At 37.3% G+C, this 19193-nt stretch overlaps 2 protein-coding genes across 5 annotated transcripts in view; both read left to right on the forward strand.

The window, feature by feature from the left end:
• Positions 1-1011, forward strand: part of LOC109544921 (L-lactate dehydrogenase B chain) — a 4021-nt gene extending 3010 nt beyond the window's left edge. For both annotated transcript variants that reach the window (XM_048668981.1, XM_048668980.1), the window contains 3 exons: positions 135-437; positions 504-745; positions 796-1011. In XM_048668981.1, coding sequence (XP_048524938.1) covers positions 135-437; positions 504-745; positions 796-960 — 710 coding nt within the window. In that variant the 3' untranslated portion in view covers positions 961-1011. The remainder of the gene's footprint in view (positions 1-134; positions 438-503; positions 746-795) is intronic.
• A 2434-nt stretch (positions 1012-3445) lies between these two features.
• The window catches only part of LOC109544878 (bestrophin-1), a gene marked incomplete at its 3' end in the record, with an annotated part of 20626 nt that continues 4878 nt past the window's right edge, over positions 3446-19193 (forward strand). Inside the window, 7 exon segments of one of the 3 annotated variants that reach the window (XM_048669054.1) lie at positions 3446-3716; positions 11050-11160; positions 13645-13816; positions 14482-14611; positions 15157-15395; positions 17110-17244; positions 17299-17406. In XM_048669054.1, coding sequence (XP_048525011.1) covers positions 3646-3716; positions 11050-11160; positions 13645-13816; positions 14482-14611; positions 15157-15395; positions 17110-17244; positions 17299-17406 — 966 coding nt within the window. In that variant the 5' untranslated portion in view covers positions 3446-3645. 3 annotated transcript variants of the gene reach the window in all.

Genomic DNA, 19193 nt, shown 5'->3' on the forward strand with positions numbered 1-19193 from the left:
CAACGAGTGCAACCTCTGAACAAAAATTCCCATAAACCACGGCTTCAAAGCCCGGAAAACATTCCTAAATGTGATATAACCAGCCGTGAATACCTTCATAGTCTTACCGTACATGTTTTTGGGGGGCTTTTAAGGCGTGAGGCAGAAGGAAGGAGAATCTCGTCTGGACCTGGTCCAAAGAAACACGGACGTTCTCAAGGCGATCGTTCCGAACCTTGTGAAATATTCCCCCGACACCATTCTGATAGTCGTCAGTAATCCGGCCGATATTTTGACTTACGTAACATGGAAATTGAGCGGACTGCCCAAACATCGAGTGCTGGGGTCTGGCACCAATCTCGACTCTTCGAGGTTCCGATTGTTCATTTCTCAAAGGCTGGGTGTGGCTCCCGAAAGTGTTCATGGGTGGATCCTGGGCGAACACGGCGATTCCAGCGGTAGGCAATAGATCCGCCCATTTCCCTACTATTAGATACCTTTATATTTGATTCCGTCCCAACTAGTGGCTGTGTGGTCTGGCGTCAATGTAGGAGGCGTTCGATTGAAGGAGCTGAATCCAGCCATCGGCACCGACAACGATCCAGAAAACTGGAAATCCATCCATAAACAGGTGGTGGATGCCGCCTATGAAGTGATCAAACTGAAAGGCTTCACCAATTGGGCCATTGGACTCAGTGTTGCCAGCATCACAAAGAGCATCCTGCGAAATTCCAACAAGATTCTGCCCGTGTCCACTTACATTAAGGTAGCCAGTTGGTTTGGCGACGAAAAAATCGGAAAATCGGATTTTTTTAGGGAATGTGCGGCATTGAGCATGAGGTGTTCCTGTCCATGCCGTGCACTTTGGGGCGCAATGGCATCACTAGCATCATCGACCCGCATTTGGCTGAAGAAGAGCGATGCTACATGAAGTTTTCTGCTGCGAAAATGGTCGAAACTGCCAGCGGAATTAAGTTTTGAAATCCAATGATAGAGTTTGTCSATTATTCAATCAATAAATGATTTGAATTCTGCTGTATTTTCATAAATCTCACTCGCTCACRMGGGAAAATTGACGATTTTYCGAAATCGGAAGGTTTTCTTTGCAGTTCTGTGGTATTTTTTKAGGACATCGSGGCAAAGGACATTGAGAACAGAAATTTGAGCWCGCGAAAATTAGCAAACAACCTTAGAAATGGCGAGTGCACATTTCTTCAGCTTTCTTCCCTTAGAGGCTTGGAAATAGAAGCATTTGATGCAGMTTTGGAGACTTAYTTTTTTTATGTTCCGCATTAAATCTTGTCCAAAAAGTGTAAGTTTTTGTTTGAAGCCGCTATTAGTATTTGGCTAAAACTTCGGGAACCGTTTGAACCACAAAGTTCTAGTTTTCGTTGCGAGATTAAGCGTTAAATTGCTTAGTTTTTTATATCAAACATTGTTCTAGGAATATTTCATTTTTCATGCAAAAAGCGCAAATTCAAGATTAATGTGAGTCTTTAGAACCGCTCTTGATCGTTGGCTCGTATTTAGAGAACCAGTTTAGCTACAAAGCTGTATGAGTTTGCTAGCTACAAAGATGTTTTCACTATGAGTTAGAGCGGTAAATTGCGTACTATTTTGTACCAAACATCGTTCTAGAAATGTTTCTAGTTTTCATGTAAAATCCGCAATATGGAAAACCGGTTGAGTTACAACGCTCTAGTTTTCCTTGCCAGATGGAGAGTTAAATTGCCAATTTTTTTATACCAAACAGCGTTCTAGAAATGTCTAGTTTTCACGCAAAATGCGAAAATTCAATATTAATGTGAATCTTTGAAACCGCTCTTGTTGGTTGGCTCGTATTTAGAGAAACAGTTTAGCTACAAAGCTCTATGAGTTTTCACTATGAGTTAGAGCGTTAAATTGCGTACTATTTTGTACCAAATATCGTTCTAGAAATGTTTCTAGTTTTCACGCAAAATGCGCAAATTCAAGATCAATGCAATTCTTTAGAACCAGTTCGTTGGCTCGTATTTGTGCATTTGTAACTAGGTATATTTTTCATATTTTCTGCAAAGAATTATAAATTTTTTGGAACAGGGGTTGAGGAAATTGTTGAATGTCCTCCTGAGGACTTCCCAATCGCGGCAAAAAACTGTTTGAGTGCACACTCCCTCAACTTTGGTCCCTTAGAGGCTCGGAAATAGATGTGTTTGATCCATCCTTGAATACTTAAGGACTTTTTTTTTATCAATTTAACAACAATTCTTGTGGTGAACAACAGCTATTTATTTTTTTAAAGAGACTAGACGTCCATTATTTCGTGCATTAAATGTTGGCTGAAAAGTGAAGTAAATTTTCGAAAAATTGCAGCATTTTTCCCATTTTGAGTGAAAAATTGCTGATTTTCTGAAACGGAAATTGTGGTGTTCTTAATGGTTGGCGACTATTTTTCTTCCGCTCCACTGACTGTTTAGCAAAGACGCTTACTTTCAAGGAATTGTCAGGAAACGCAGCCGTTCAAAACCCTGCAGTTTAGTGCAGGAAACGCGAATTAAAAAAGCTTATTTTCTGTTAACGAAATCGAGTGAACCCTTTTAAAAACCCCTTTGGTGCTCATGCGGGATTCTAGTGACTAATTTCAATTAAATTTGCATTATTGAGTGCCTTCAATTACCTGCATAACTTTGGAAGATATCAGAAGAATAAAGTTACCTTGCATCTACTCGAAACTCTCAATGAAAGTCGCATATTTAAAACTTAATTAAACATACGCATTCTTCCGACCATGAAGGGTGGCATTCTGCTAATATTAGCCTATTGTTAAATGGCAAATTAATGTATGTATTTTGTTTAATTAGAACGTATTCAGTGGATGAGAAGGTCGAGGAATATGTATTTATCCGTTTGGTGTTCAAGATGGAGACTCAAACAATTATACTTCCCATGTTGAAAAATTGGAGAACATTCCAAAACAAATTCGTATTTGGTTGGAGATTTTTTTGAGTTAAAGAAAGCGAGTTGGAAAGATGTGGTGGTGCTTTTTAAACCCTCTCCCGTTTGAAACTGGTGCCGGGAAGTGTTTTTTCCCGACGTTTCCCTTACACGATTGGCTGGCATCTGCAGAGGCGGTCTGCTTGGCGACTTCAGCAGAATATTATTTTCCCGGACGGCCGAACGGTCGAAAAGCTCACCAGTCAATGTTTATTGTTTGCTTTGCTAGTCAATACCTCCTATTTAAGATGCTGTACTTGGACTTTTCCCAAGAATAATTCCCCGTAAAAATATGACGATTGCGGCTGCAAGTTGATCAAACAAATCAGCAAGGACACGATTAGCAGCCCATATGGTGATAGTTTAGTATGGGAAAATGCATCGGTTCAATTTCCTGTAAATTCCACACCCATCCCCATCGGATCAAGCGTTCGTACAACAAAGAAATGCAACAATAAGCGTTCTTCCCCACTAGGTACGGCCGCCTAACACACCTGAACTGGTGATTGTTAATTTTTCTGTTCGAGTCGATTTAGTTTAGTACCCACCGATTACTTGTCGAGGTACCAACGGCTTAAGACCTCGATGCGCGGCCGTTACTGTGAATGTGAAGAAGCGAAATAGTGTGAAGTAGGTTAGTGCCATAGTGAAATCAATTAGGACTGAAAATTGGTCCAAAGTTGGTGATATAATATGACCGTGTCCTATGGAGGCTTGGTACCCAACGGCAGTACTTTCGGATGTTTTTGGAGGGTTCTAGGAATGTAAGCGTCCCCATTTACGTCTTGTTGCTTTCTCGCCCCCATCGTGTGGGATACTTAATATTATTATAAATATTGCTTGAAAAGGTCGGCTCTAGTAACATTTAGAACCAATGGGCGATAACAGTGGCAATAAGTTCAAGGAATAGTAACAAATATGGTTCCAAAGGTAAATTCGCAGCAATTATAAACCTGCTTCTAATGTTTCGTCAGCAAGCAGGTTTCATTTGCTTGGTATTTTACTATTCGATCCACTCAATAAAAATTTTCACTTGTGACTTGTGACCAATCAATTAATACTATGACCAATTAATTTGTATGCTGATGTTCACTCACGCTGTATATTGTGTTGAAATTTGCGGTATTTTCAAAAACAGGATATTTTGATATTTCCGACTTTAACAACGGAAACAAATTTTGAATTTAAACACAACATATACAGACTGTTCAATTGCAAATGCGCATTTCGGCGATATTTCCCAGACTGATTTAAATAGTAACTGTTCATAGGGCGCCGCTTGTTAGAGATTTCAAATGCCTCTAATTTTTTTCGCATCGTGTATGTTGGAATGTTGACTCACTCCGTTTGTTCCCTCATTAATTTAGACCAAAAAAGTGTACTTGGTCGGAACCTCATAAACGACCGGTTTTAGAGATATCGGCAGTTGAAAGGTGAAATGCCCACTACTTTTCCAAAATTTCGTGTTTCTCATTGAGGTTTGCATTTTTTAAATGAGCATTAGACAGTGGATATACAGGGTGTCCAAAGGCAGGACAAAGGGCAAAGGGCGTCTTGTTTTAATCGCTCTAAATACTTTCACCCAATTGAAGCAAACAAAAGTAAGTAAAGTAAAATGCCAAACATTGTGGAAGATCCTGAAAAAGTTGACGCAACAACAATAAAAGATCTGGCCATAAGCAATTTAAACGCTTTGAGGAGAAATGAAGAGAAAAATTGTTAACATAAAGAAGGTAATGATGAAAGACGCCGAATCGAGAAATCGCGTACGTTTTAGCCTCGATCTGCTGACGTGGATAAGCAAAAGGGTCGCATGCATAAAATTTTATTTCCCTTTTACCATAAACTTCTATTAATGTTTCCAGGAACGTCTTACCTAGATGTTCGATGGCATTTTTGCTTACCTAACCAAATTACCTCAAACGTATCTTATTTCCTAGTAAAATCGTTTCAATCGTTTTCGAATTGTTGCTTTAATGAAACGTAATTATTACAAAAGCTGGCACGCGAAAGTTATTGAAGGGCAACCGATTGCGACTGATCAGTTTTACTTTCATTTTCTTCGACCAGCTAATTCAGATCTAATCAAGTTCAAGAACACCACGTATTTTTTTTAGGTGCATTGGCTATTGGATCGATTATGGTATTACGATTACTAAACAAAGTGTTTTTTTCATGCGGGGCCTTGTTAGAACTCAAGGACAAAATGTGTCGTTACCGTTTTCAAATGAACTTGGGGATTTTTAATAGTACTAACCGACCGAGTCTGGTATACCGGGGAAGTGCGACAAGGACGGGGTGGTTTCCTTGGCGACCGCTATGTGATCTTTCTCTTGCCCAGCCAGCCACTCCGTAGGGCACCGGCTGGCTTTGCTACGGGGTGCCTTCAATACTCACGCGCTTGATGCCCAGAGGTCTAAACGCTGATTATTCAGCGATGTCTGCTGGAGATAAATTCAAATGCAAATATAATTGGCTGTTTATCTAGCAAAAACTTGAAAGGAAACATGCCGGTAATTATCTCGTTAAACAATGCCAGGGAATTAGGAAAATTAACTTAACATGAAATGCAGATATTCCGAATGATGTGTTAGCAGTTCCGGCATAATTAAATGTAAACTAAGTAAATTCACATTGTTGGAATTGTGCAGTATTTTCGCTTATCGGTTCACTACAATAGATTGCAGCTGAAACCGGTGGTTTGGGTTTGTTTAACTAACAATATTCCCCAGGTGTGCAGGCACACGTCTGAAGATGTAAGCCCCTCGTGCTTGCGAAACGCCAGCAAAAATAATTTTTGCTTAGAGCAAGTGGCTACAAAGTAATTCAATTAGCTCATGCCCCAGCAAAGGTATTTAATGTACAGTTAATGTGACCTGCATGGAAATAACTAAATTGAGTTCAGGCCTGAAAATATACGCCTGTCATATATAAGAATGTATCTAATTATTATAGTCGAGCTAATTAACGAAATCAAAGCACCGCCAAGCCTTGATATTTATCATATCAGGCAATGAAGAATTTCCGATAAAAAATATAATTTAAAACTCATATAGCCTGAGCGGAAGCGAATTATATACCCTGTTTTATCTGCGTGTGGTTTTGGGTTTTCTTAACCTAGCGACTAATTAAACGATTGCAAAAGAAGCACTAATTGCGAAATTTGAGTGCGCTAATTAATAGAAATCATTCTAGTCACCACTAAGTTTTAAAGTAAATAAGTTGAGAGAAAATCCAGCAAAAAAATAAATTTCAAAACATTAGTCATTGTATACAATTCCCCATTATCCTAATGTTGAATTAATGCATCAGATATTAAAAGATTATTTAACAACAAATGCAAACGTCCAGTTGAACAGCGTGCAAACTATATTGAAGCTAATGAGACCACTTAATTCTTTATTCCATATTTTGCCCAGTTAATTATTGTACAATATAATAACGTTTATAACCTTCACTTCCTCTTTTGCATAGTGAAATTATTGCCACACTTCCTATTTGGGTCGGCCAATATATATATTTATTGCCGACCATTAAATATTAATTTCGGTTCGGTTTGCTGTTCGGTACACCATCTCATGCAGATATTTTCTGCGAATAGAATTTTTAGAAATAGAAAGCTCGGCCGCTTCAAGCCTAAGCTGAACATGAATCAAACAACTTGGCGTGTGTTAATGTTAGTAAAACATCAAACTTGATAATCTAACAATAATCGTTGATGACTTGTTGAAATTGAGCCTGATTTCCTAATTGCCACCACAACGTAAACTACAAACTCTAGAATTTTCCGTTAACGACAGTTTCGAAAATCACAACGATAAGACCGCCAACCATAAATAATGCAGGCATTAGTAATGCACAATACCATTTTAACTATCAATAATAAAAATTTATATTTTTATTGTGCAGTTTCACGATTTTGCAACTGGGCAACGTTTTAAATCACATGCTGTATGGCTTAACGTTTTTCCGATCCGCATTAATTGCTGACGATTGCAAACAGCCGAGTCACCGACGCAAGATTTCAGTTTCATTGGCTGCCATATCGAATAGGAAAAAATATTGTTTTTATTCGTTTGCCAAAGCTTTGTGGTCGAATATTGTTGCACATCAAATAGTCGACATTCAATTTGCGGTCGCTTTTTTTCCGATCTAGCAGAACCTTTGTAGAGCACGGTTTGACCAAAACTCATCATGCTTCAGTTGAAGAGGGAGTACGCATAAATATGTTAAATTGTTTTTTTGGGGTCACCCAGTATCGAAAAAAAATTGGCAGTAAAACTGGTAAATGCGCCTCTGTATTATATGTAGCTTGTAGGCGTAGTTATCAATCGGCTCTGGTATTATGCCAAAGTGCGACAAGGCCAGGTGGGTTTCCATGCCAACCGCTATGTTTTGCTCTGTCTTGCCTAAGTAGCAATTCGAAGGTTGTGCTACGGGGGTGCAATGCAACTTACAATTTTTATATTGGCGAGCATCTGAATGAAAAGGTGGATAGAGGCATTTTTTGGGGTAAAATCTTGCTAGTTAGCTGTTTTAAATATGAAGGAAGTTACATTTTGCTGTAAAAAGGATAAATCTCGGGAGCAGGACTGGTTTTCAGTTTATTAGCTTTCATTAGCTGAGTTGAGTATAAAAATAAAACCCTGAATATTTATTAAAAGGCCGTCAGAGGGCCACCACGTTTTGAGTGTATAAACTATAATTTTTTCAGCATTTTCCTGCAACTACACTCTTTTTTTAAAAAACGTAACTTCCAACCTGGAGCAGGCACCAACTTGAAACTTTCATAGTCAATGGCAAATATTTGCGCCTCATTTTACTACAAATTTCAAATTAATCGCACAAAATCCAGGTTTTTGGACAATTTTGTAAAGGTTGACCTAAAAGTGAAGATTTTCACACATCTGCACCCTTTACTTCAAAAATTCGTAGCTTCCAATTCAAAGCAAATAACGACTTGATACTTTCGCAATCTATGAACAAGAGTCTAATCCGCGATTTCTGGAAGTTTTATTTAAATCTCTCCGAATGCCGATTTTTGATAAATGTACAAACGTTGGTATGAAAATAAGCATTTTGACTCGTCTGCACTCAATGCTTCAAAAAATTGTATCTCCAACATTAGAACAAGTAGCAACTTGAAAGTTTCACGTTCGATAGAAAATACTTGGATATATCAACGGTAGAAATTTAATTGAATTATCGTCAAATTATGATTTTTACTAACTTTGGAACGCCTGATTCCAAAATTAAAGTTTTTATCCAATTGCGAGATCTGATATAAAAATGTCTAGACTCTAATCTACAACAAGCAGCAACTTGAAAATTTGCCTACTTGTGGCAAACACGTGGCTTTGAAAGCGTTGAAAGTTTCATAAAAATCGGTATGAAACCTGATTTTTAACAACTTTTTAACTTCTGATCGCAAAATTAAAATTTTAACCCAATTGCGCGGTCTGATATAAAAACGTCTAGACTCTAATCTACAACAAGTAGCAACTTGAAAATTTACCAGTTTGTGGAAGACAGGTAACTGTGAAAGCGCTGAAAGTTTCATTAAAATCGCAGTAAAACCTGTTTTTTTTTACCAATTTTGTAACCTGATCCAAAATGCATAATTTATCAAATTGCGCGCTTTGTTAAAAAATGTCTAGATTTTAATTATCAACCAGCAGCCAGTTGAATTTGCCTGTTTGTAGGAGACACATGGATCTAAAAGTTCCGAAAGTTTCATTAAAATCTCACCGAAACCGGATCTTCCCAATTTTGTGACTTCCGATCCCAAAACAAATAATTTATCAAATTGGGCGCTTTGTTAAAAAAAAATTAGATTCAGACTTAAAACAAGCAGCAACTTGAAAAGGTGCGAATGTGTAGCAGACTAGTGCCTCAAAACGGGTGAAAACTCATATAAATCGCAGAAAAACCTGATTTTTCACTGTGTCACTTCCGATCCCAAAATAAAAAATGTACTCGATTCCGCGCTTTGCTATAAAACTGTCTAGATTCTAATCTACAACGGGTAGCAACTTGACATTTTCCCAATCCGTAGGACACAGTTGCATTAAAAGCACACAAAAACCTGATTTTTAACAACTGCTTAACTTTCGCTCCCAAACGCTTCAGGAGTTGGAGCCTGATGATGAGTAGCCTATAGACTCGAAACATGTTGGGGCTTTGATAGACTTGTAACAAAATTTCGAGAGTGTTGTTTTCAGGCTCAATGCTGGTGAAAGTTTCGTTGTTCTTCGAACAACTTGATACTATTTTATAATATTCCTAGAAGTAAGTTTATCCCACCTGCAATTCATATTCTTTGAACGTTAATCATTTCCATAAACATTCTTATTGTGTCTGTTGCAAAATGCAACTGAAAAATTAAAACCTTGGCATGGTTTGGAAACAATTCTTTGAATATTCAACTTCTCGATTCCCCGACTTGTAAGTTTTGGAGCTTCGCACTTTGGAAACCTATTTTTAGGTGAATCAACAGCACTTTTTCTGCGGCTGATAAAGTGGTAAAAATAAGCATGATTAATTTTCCGTTTGCTTATGAATTTATGCAAATTTGCTTTGTGTTGAATTTAATTCCTATTGGACAATCGCTTGTTTTTGATATTCAAGGCTTTGCAACTAGATTGACGAGCTTTTTGGTGCCGATTGGAAGACTATTCTTGATTAAAAGTTATACTTGCTGGAATATAAAAATAGCCACAACTCAAGTACCTAATCATTATTTTTGGGATATTTGCGGTCGATTTCTTTTCACTAGCGCGTAGTGATCACTGATATTTTGCTGCATCGGTTTGGCGCGCCTTTCCATCAACAGGCTGAAGGTTCAAATGTTATTCTTCTGCCAATAACCACCTTGAATCATTTAAACGCATCTAAATAGGGAAATGTATGTGCGTACATTAAAATATGTAGGAATTCACTTATGTACGGTAAATAGTCGGGTTGATGACCGTTTTATGACCCCTCTAACAAAAGCTAGTTGCTTGTACAACCTTGAAAGGTTACAGTGATGCAGATCAAATACGAAGATAAAACAAGTTCCAAATTCAATTTCTTCTGGACAGCTTTGATCAATTATGCCTACAAGAAGTGATTTGAAAGTTTCGAATGATCGTCTCGAGGCCGAAAAATTCCCAGACAAAATTGCTCGCATCTATTGGTGCCTAATCTCGATGATCTCCAGCTCGTTTAGAAAAGAAATGCAAATTGCTTGAAAGGTTTTCCCATTTTTCGTGCAAAGCCTTAATTTTATTGCTTTAAATGTGGCAGGCGTTTGATCCGTTTTCCCAATGCGCCTTTTCTGCTTTCCGTACATACTAATTACGTAAAACCGACCTTTCGGATGGAATTTAGATGGATATTGAGGTGAAAGTGAAATACTGACATGTCCTTTACGGTTTCTTTAGAAAATGGATAGCACCACTATGTGACAAGCCGACTAATAAACTGTCTAGTGGCTGGCTAGTCGCAAACTAATTAAATTTTAATTTAGTGCGTTTACCCCGGCCGAATGTTGCACCGTTATCCGGCTGGAATGTATCCGATTCCCTTAGGAAGGCTCGTGAAAAGCCATTTATTTGATTTAGGTCCTGCTTAAATCATCTGTTTGTTGATCCTACCGACTGCGCCAGTTAACTGTTTTCTGCTTGGTTGCAGAAGAAAACCCTTTCCTCATCCCCGAGCATCCTCGGTAGGCGTTTGAGGCATTTCTAATGTATTTTATGTGTGGGTTTGTTAATGGTTTACTTTTGGCACATTTGCTGATGCTGAACCTTTGGACTGAGTAACTGTGTAATTTTTTATGACCAGTAACATTCAAAGCAGACAGGCCGATTATAAAAAAGGTGTTATTGGCATCGCTGTGAAGACACGGAGGAATTTTCATTGATATACCGATAGGTACTAAGAACGAACATGTGTTTGATGCCTTGTAATTCATTGAACGAATGGCGTGTGTCATGCATATTAACAATTATATATGAAGCTTTCTTCGAAATTGTCTTGGCAATTAAATAAGCCTCAGTTATGAAAAACTTTAATTTCCAAAGTCTAAAATTCCAATGTTTTATTTTGTTCCAGATGGAGAGGAAGTGTGTACAAGCTGGTGTGGAGGGAACTGGTCGCCTACTTATGTGTATATTATTCAATTAATTTACTATATCGCTATGGGTTGAACGAGCAGCAGCAGAGGTACGATTATTATTCAATACTTCTAAAGCATTCTAAAACACAATTTTGGGTTTTTTCTAAAATTCCTACAAATCGACTCGAGCTTCGGTTAAAGTGACGATGATCCAAATAAGTCGACCAATGGGAACATGTAGCTACTGACGTAATAAACTGTGGACTTCATTCGGGAAAAAACCCATTAATACGATCGCTCAAGGTGAAACTACAAGTTTTCCAATGTCCATTTTTTTGGCTGCGTTTTTCACTTTACGTCTCATATAAAATCAACCATTTCCTCTCTGAATTTGCACTTTTTAACACCGCAATTAAGACACTAGAATGATGTTACATCATTGCTCTGGCGTCGATTGTAAAACAATTTACATTTCAGCGAACAATGCAACCAATTCCGATTTGTATAATAATATGAATAAAAACTGCGGCGTAATTTATCAAATTTTGGTTGTTGGGTTCGGATTGATCGGATGCTTTGCGGACTTAGATTGACCTGAAACACTTTCAAATACTAAGTGGTTCAATTCCGGTTTTAATGGAAATTTAGTGTTTTTTTCGTTTCGAGGGAGCGGTCTTTTTAAAGGTCGCGCTATAAGTGAGCTTTAAGCGCTAAGAGTTTAATGAAATGCGTCAGGGAAATGCGTTAAAGGCTAATGGTATGTTTGTTTCAATGTTGAGCAAGTACCAACTAGATACTTTAGAAATATATGGAAGTCTCTTGATTTAGAAGTTTCTGTTTTCGAGCAACTGCAAGTTTTTATTTGAAAGATTCGTTCCTTTTAACTTGAAACTCTTACCATTGATGAAAATCCAGTGTGTTCATCATTTCCGATGACACTCAATGTTTTATTTAAAAAGCATCAACTCCAGGGTTTGGCCCAGAAAATTATAAACTTTGGCCTACTAATGAACGTTTCCTCACAAATTTAAAACATTTCGAGTAAATTTTAATTTTTTCAAAAAATCGAGCCACCCTTCAGTGTGAATAAATTAGTAACTCTCTTAATACGGGCCCGATTTGGATCATTGAAAATTCGTTCTATAACGAGTGGTTTGGTCTAAAAGTCGTATTTTGCAAACTTGAAATCAGTGGAGAATCTTGAACGTCGTAAGAGTTTGAAGGTCGAAAAGACGATTTTTCAAGACAAATGTTTTCAATGTCTTCTTTGTGGATTTAAGATCGATTTTCTTGTGGAAAAACAGCTATAAAAGTTTTTAAGTTTTTCAATTAATTAAAATTCAATCCAACTAAATTTTCAATTTAAGACATTTAGAAAAAAATTCAATTTTTTCAAAAAATTGACCCCCACCCTTGGAAAATTTTCGGTCAAAAATCAAAATTTTACATGCGTGTTTTTTGAGCTCAATCGATTCCTTTCGACGTAAGAAGGTCACACATATGCATTTATAAAGTGTTTGGGTCAATAATAAGGAAAAAATCGTCGGCTAAAGACCGTGAACGCTTAAAATGTGCCGAAAATGTCTATTGTTTCGGATCTGAAACTTCTAGCATGTTTTTCAATGAGTTTGATGAGTTCTCGTGTCCGTGAGCTGAAATGATGTAAAATTAAAGATATTTGGGGAAAATTTTCATTTTTTCAAAAAGTCGACCCCCACCCTTTGAAAAATTTCGGTCAAAATTTCACATGCCTGTTTTTTTAGCGCAATCGATTCCTTTCGACGAAAGAAAGTAACAAATATGCCTTTATAAAGTGTTTGGGCTAATAATAAGGAAGATATCGTCGGCTAAAGATCGTGAACGCTCAAAAAAAAGCTTAAAATATGCCGAAAATGTCTATTGTTTCGGATCTGAAACATTTAGGATGTTTTTCAATTAGTTTGATTTATTTCTCGCGTCCGTGAGCTGCAAATGATGTAAAATTTAAGACATTTTCAGAAAATTTTCATTTTTTCAAAAAATCGACCTCGTGACCGACGTGTTTTTTGATCTCAATCGATTCCTTTCGACGTAAGAAGGTCGCAAATATACATTTACAAAGTGTTTGGGTCGATAATAAGAAAGAAATCGTCGGCTAAAGATCGTGAACGCTCAAAAAACGGGTAAAATGTGCCTAAGATGTCTATTGTTTCGGATCCTAAACTTCTAGCATGTTTTTCAATGAGTTCGATGCATTCCTTACGTCCGTGAGCTGAAAATGATGTAAAATTTGAGAAAATTGACTTTGTCCCAGGAAGGATAAGAATATACTTTAAGACAATTTGAGACATCCGTCTGTAGAAAGTACTTGAGTCTGATAACGGTGAAAATTGCTTTGCAAAAACACAAAAATTTGATTTCCACACCTTGTTAACTTCCGATCCCAAAACGAAAGTTTGTACTCAACTGCGCGCGTTCTTATAAACCTTTCCAAGTTCTAGTATAGAGGAAATAGCAACTTGAAGTTTTCATCCTGGCCAGCCCACGCTTACCTCATGATGACGCCCCTATTCACTAACTGATGTGCTTACCAAAACATTAACTTTTTCCAGGATCTTCGAACGAATACGAATGTACTTTGGACAACAAAGTGAGACCATTCCCATGTCTTTTGTTCTTGGGTTTTACGTATCCCTCGTGGTGAAACGATGGTGGGAACAATACAAACTTCTACCATGGCCGGACACTTTGGCCCTATTCCTTAATGCTGGTATCCCTGGCGCGGTAAGTACGTATTTTTTCCATTGCTTTCATACCATTTTCAATCAAAATAATGCATTTGTGCATCATGTAGCCCAAGTAGCAAATCCGCTTCGACCAGCCTCGTTTCAACAGTTCCAAGTTATCGAGGTTACTGTTTTAAGTTGCTAATCGTGATGTGCATCTAGATCGCCTACAACTTTGTCCTGATCAGTTGCAATTTACTTATGTAATATACTTTGGCATGTATTTCTTGTCTGGTATACTGGGTTTACATGCGAAGTTTTACTTTCGACCCGCGGCTAAGTAACACTTTGTATAGTTTAGATTTGCGTATTGGCTTTTTGAAAAAATACTAAATTATCTAAAACTGACAATTAAACGTGATAAATGGGGAAATTTGTTGAACGAGGCAACCATTAAACGTGACTGTGAAATTAGAACATGCTTCAATCTGGAGCCAATTTCTCATTTAAACAAATCATCTACTTTGAGGTTTCGAGGAATTGATTTTGTCACCTCTAGAAAGATGCACGAAAAACTCTTTATCTGGAAAAACGATTTCAAAGCAGCAAAGTCTTAATTTTTTGATTACTGCATCTATTGGGCGCGCCTCGGCTCAAAGCATTTAGTCACTGCGTGGTCAATCTTGCTAAATTTTCAACAAAAAACAATGTTAATCATTCCAGGGTGAGAGGCAAAGACTGATGAGAAGAAACATAGTTAGGTATGCAGTATTAGCTTACGTAGTGACCCTGATGAGGGTCTCTCTAAGGGTTAAGAAACGGTTTCCTACATGGCAACATCTAGTCGACAGTGGTGAGTAAGTTTGCTTTTTAATTACTTGTTTATCACCATTCGAACATTGCCCAATTGTTTTCGTGCAAAGGTCATTGGGTTATTGTTTATTCTATGCAATTCCTGACAAGTTGCCGCTGTAACCTCCACGCAGTCCATTAATATTCACTCTGCAATTTTTCAAATTTAATTCCTATAATGTCGCGAAATTATGTAAAAGTAAAAGCATGGCTTATAACAGTTTTGGTTCTGGTTGATTCGATGATTTGAAACGCGTCACGTCACCAATCAGCTTTGTTTATGACTTTGGACGATTTAAGCCTGGTTCCTGGTCAGGTCAATAATCATTAAAATCCAATCGCTTTTTGTTTATGTTGATGAACAATAGTTTACGAAAAAAATTGCCTGAAATCGAGTAACTTCGGAATTTTTCCAGTAACAAATTAATTGCTGTTGTGTTAATTAGTTTTGCGTCATTTGATCGCCATCTTTTTATAACAGACATGTACAGGGTGTTAGTGTCTTTTGTTGGAATGCTTTGGTATATACAGAGTGATGTTTTGTAGGCATTATGATGGAGAGTGAGAAGAAAATTTTCGAGTTAATGGATCAAAAAACGCCAATGTCCAAGTATTGGATGCCCCTGGTATGGGCGGCGAATCTGATCAACAGAGCAAGAAAAGAGGAACTAACAACGAGCGATCATATAGTGCAGACGATTTTGACCGAATTATCGGACATTCGGCGCAGATTGGGCGCTCTGATTGGTTACGACACTGTTTCTGTCCCTCTCGTCTATACCCAGGTAATTTTCAAAAGTGCTCTGGTACAAGGCTTTTGCGATTATCGTCATTAGTGAGTGAGTAAACGCCAGTCTAATCAGGAATGATTTTAATGATACATGCAACTGGTTCACCTTTGGAAAAGGATTGCGGAAGAATGCATCTTGATTAAACCAGTTCTGTAAACAGTTGCCGGTAAAAGTTTGAGTTATTTGTGAAATAGTTTTGAATCATGTAGGCGGGATTTAAACAGCAATTATTTACTCATCTGGATAGTCAGTTTTTTAATTTTTGGTTCAGCCCAAATGGTGCTTGAAACCGGAGAGTTTTTCGTGGTTTTAGGCCGCCAGGAAGAAATTATTTTCCAGGGCGGCTCGAAAGTCTCAAAAATACAAGTTTTCATTCATCTACACGGTAGTCTTCAACTAATGCGACAAAAGTTAAAAAATTCAGGTTCAGGTCTTACCGTTTCCGAGATGTTTCACATTGAAACTTCGGTTGATTTTTTGAATTAACTCAAATTGGATTTTTAATGTTGTCGTAAATTCACATTTTTAAGTGGGCCATAGACTAACATTTTTTACTGTCAGTTAAGTGTTAGACGAAATATTTTACTTAATTTTATTCATCAGAAACAATGAACAATTGGTAGGTAATTTATCGTCGCGGGTTTGCTTTAATGACCTGCACCTTTTCCCATGTGACAAAGTGAAGACGCAATATGATCGAGCATCTCTCTCTCTGTCTGTACCATTTTCTAATCCAAATGGCATCACGGCAAAACCATGCCGATAAAAGCGCAGGCAATATTAGATATTCTCTTGTGGAATTTCAGATGCTTTTTGATTCGCTGAGAAATTCGCGTTTTGGTTTTCCTTGCATACGCTTAAATTATTTTTATTAAAATTTCTATTTTGGCATAATCCAAGATGGCATAATTGTAAAACCTTCGATTTAATATGGACAATTTTGTAGAAATCTTTGTAAGACATTAATCCAACGCAGGTTGGACCTTATAATATAAACTATACAGAGTGGTCCTAAACGAATGTGACAAAATTCGCTGACATGTTGTTTAGGAAAAAATATTACGATTTGAGGCCAACCTGTCTTATCCGAAAGTTAGTAGTTTTCGAGGTACAGGGTTTCAAATTACAGAAATAAACAATAGTGACTATAAATTTATGTTTTCTTAAGTGGATTGATGCTCGTGATCGATCGCAATATTGCAATTTAGTTCAGTAAAGTGTATCCGGCCATGTTTAGCAAACTTTGATGGATTCTTATTCAGAAGTTCGCCTTGAGTCGACGTTCACCGCACACATTGCAAAAAAACTGGCCACTTAAGTGACAAGCGACGAGACAAAACCAGTGCAACTATCGCCAACAATTAGCTTTTGTTTAATTGTTTCTTGAATCTGCTTTTGTGAGGGCGTTCGTTCAGGTTCTTGAAACTGGAGGCGGAAAATTTTAACAATAAAAGTAATGGAGGCGAACAAAAGCTGGAGAAATTGAGCTTGCGGTTTAAATTATTAGTTTTAATTATTTTGCGTTGATGACTAACAAGAAAACCTGCGGTTTCAATGCAGAATTTCAGAATTGACTGCGTAAGCTGGAAAGTTAACTAATTTGATTCGGACTTCAGCCATCAAGCCATCAAAGATGATCATTTCCGGATCATCATCGGCATCTGCTGATCGTGCTCACCTTCAATTTGAATTTAAATTAATTTTACAGGTGGTATCTTTGGCGCTCTATGTCTACTTTATAGCGGCTTTATTGGGGAGGCAATTCGTGCCGTTTGCCCCGGGAGATATGCGGGGAAAGCTCGAGGAACCCGATATGTATTTCCCGTTTTTCACCGCTCTGCAGGTAAACGGACTGGAATATTAATAAAACTTGCTCTACTCGAGTTTTCTCTTGCAGTTTTGCTTCTACATTGGATGGCTCAAGGTGGCCGAAGTTCTGATTAATCCGTTTGGCGAAGACGATGACGATATCGAACTGAACTGGTTGATTGATAGGCATATTAAGGTAAGAAAAATGTGAACTTTGTCTATAAAAAGCGAGCAAGCGCTTGAATATTGCAACAAAATTAGTGTTGAAAATAGAACAAAAAAAAACACGTTTTTGCAGTTAATTGATATGACATCGTTAACATAATTAGTTATATCTGTTTAGTGCATACCGCGAAATATTTCCTTATGTAATATTAAGCGCTTTACTCACCGCAACTAATTTTTATTTGGTTCTGACTTTTTATTTGGGCATAAATCTTGCAATCGATTTTAATTATTCTCCCATCTATTGGCGACTAGTTGTTTATTGGCCAACTAATCAATAATGACCCGTTAAATTGGAGGTATAATACTTTGTAAGCAGGCAATTAGCTGAATGTAATTGCTGTTTTTGCCCAAGCAAGCTTTAGTGGAAATACCGTGGTATTTTCTATGCTTCATGCATACGCTTTCAAACATCTGTTCTATAGAAAGTTTAACATGTTTTTCCTCCAAATTCCCATCACCCTGTAGAATCTAAGACGCAGATTACGCTAAAATGTTGCAAATCGATTACATTTCTTGCAATTGGCAGCCGCAAGCATTCTTAATGCATATAAGTGTTAATTATTTAGCTACCGTACGACCAAATAGAAAGGAACCTATTAGGCACTTGGATACTTCCGGAATCTTCATATTTCACGTAAATGGCCATTGCTAATTGTATTAATGATGCACTTATTAGAGCTGATTTTGTACTTTTACTTGCTAGGCCAAGATTGCCTGTTTATGCAATGCGTTAAATTCTTCTCGACGTTTCACTTGCAACTATGGCAAGCATCCTCAAAAGCTATGGGGGAACTGACAAAGCGTCTTTGGATTTTTATATTAAGCGTTGAAGTCAATAAAGCTGTCTTTGCTGATTTTCCCCCCCGTTCATGTGGATTCAGGTGTTTAGTCGTTATATGTCATGAAAGTCAATGTTCCTATTTTGCAATTCTTCTGACATATTCTATTGCCTTGGCATGCTTGTGGGCTTGACCTACACGATTCTTCCATACTAATTGAGCCAGTCTCGAGTGTATAGATTTATGACAATTTTTGAATATGTAGATATCCATGCATGCGGAATGTAAAATTGTATCTTTAATCCGTTAGGATTTTCTTCGTTGCAATATTGAAAGGATTTTGAACAATATCACAAGCGAAATCCAAAGCAGTTTGAGCCTAAAAATGATTCAATCAGGCAGTCGTAATAAAGACGAAGAGCGGCTCTTGAAATCCGCATCTTCTTGAATTTTTGCAACTTTGCGTGAAAAGCAGAAATATTCCTAAATTGATGTTTTGTATAGAAAAGTGTACATTTGAAAGCTCTATGTTGCATTAGAAACTAGCGCTGTACTGCTCAACTGGTTCTCAAAATATGAGCCAAAGACTAAGAGCGAATTTTAAAATTCGGATAAACCTTGAATTTAAGCAATTTGCGTCAAAACTAGACCGATTCCTAAATTGATGTTTTATATAGAAAAGTGCACATTTAAAGCTCCATGTTGCAATAGAAACTAGAGCTTTACTGCTCAACACGTTCTCAAAATATGAGCCAAAGACTAAGAGCGAAGTTTAAAATGCGGATAAATCTTGAATATCAGCAATTTGAGTCAAAACTAGAAAAATTTCTAAATTGATGTTTTATATAGAAAAGTTTACCTTTTAACGCTCTATGTTGCAATAGAAACTCACGCTTTACTGCTCGACCTGTTCTCAAAATATGAGCCAAAGACTAACAGAAGATATTAAAATCCGCATAAATCTTGAATTTGAGCA

The sequence above is a fragment of the Dendroctonus ponderosae genome, unplaced genomic scaffold (genome assembly GCF_020466585.1).
Source record: "Dendroctonus ponderosae isolate FM_Combo_2020 unplaced genomic scaffold, Dpon_F_20191213v2 Dpon_F_20191213_8, whole genome shotgun sequence".
Classification (NCBI taxonomy): domain Eukaryota; kingdom Metazoa; phylum Arthropoda; class Insecta; order Coleoptera; family Curculionidae; genus Dendroctonus; species Dendroctonus ponderosae.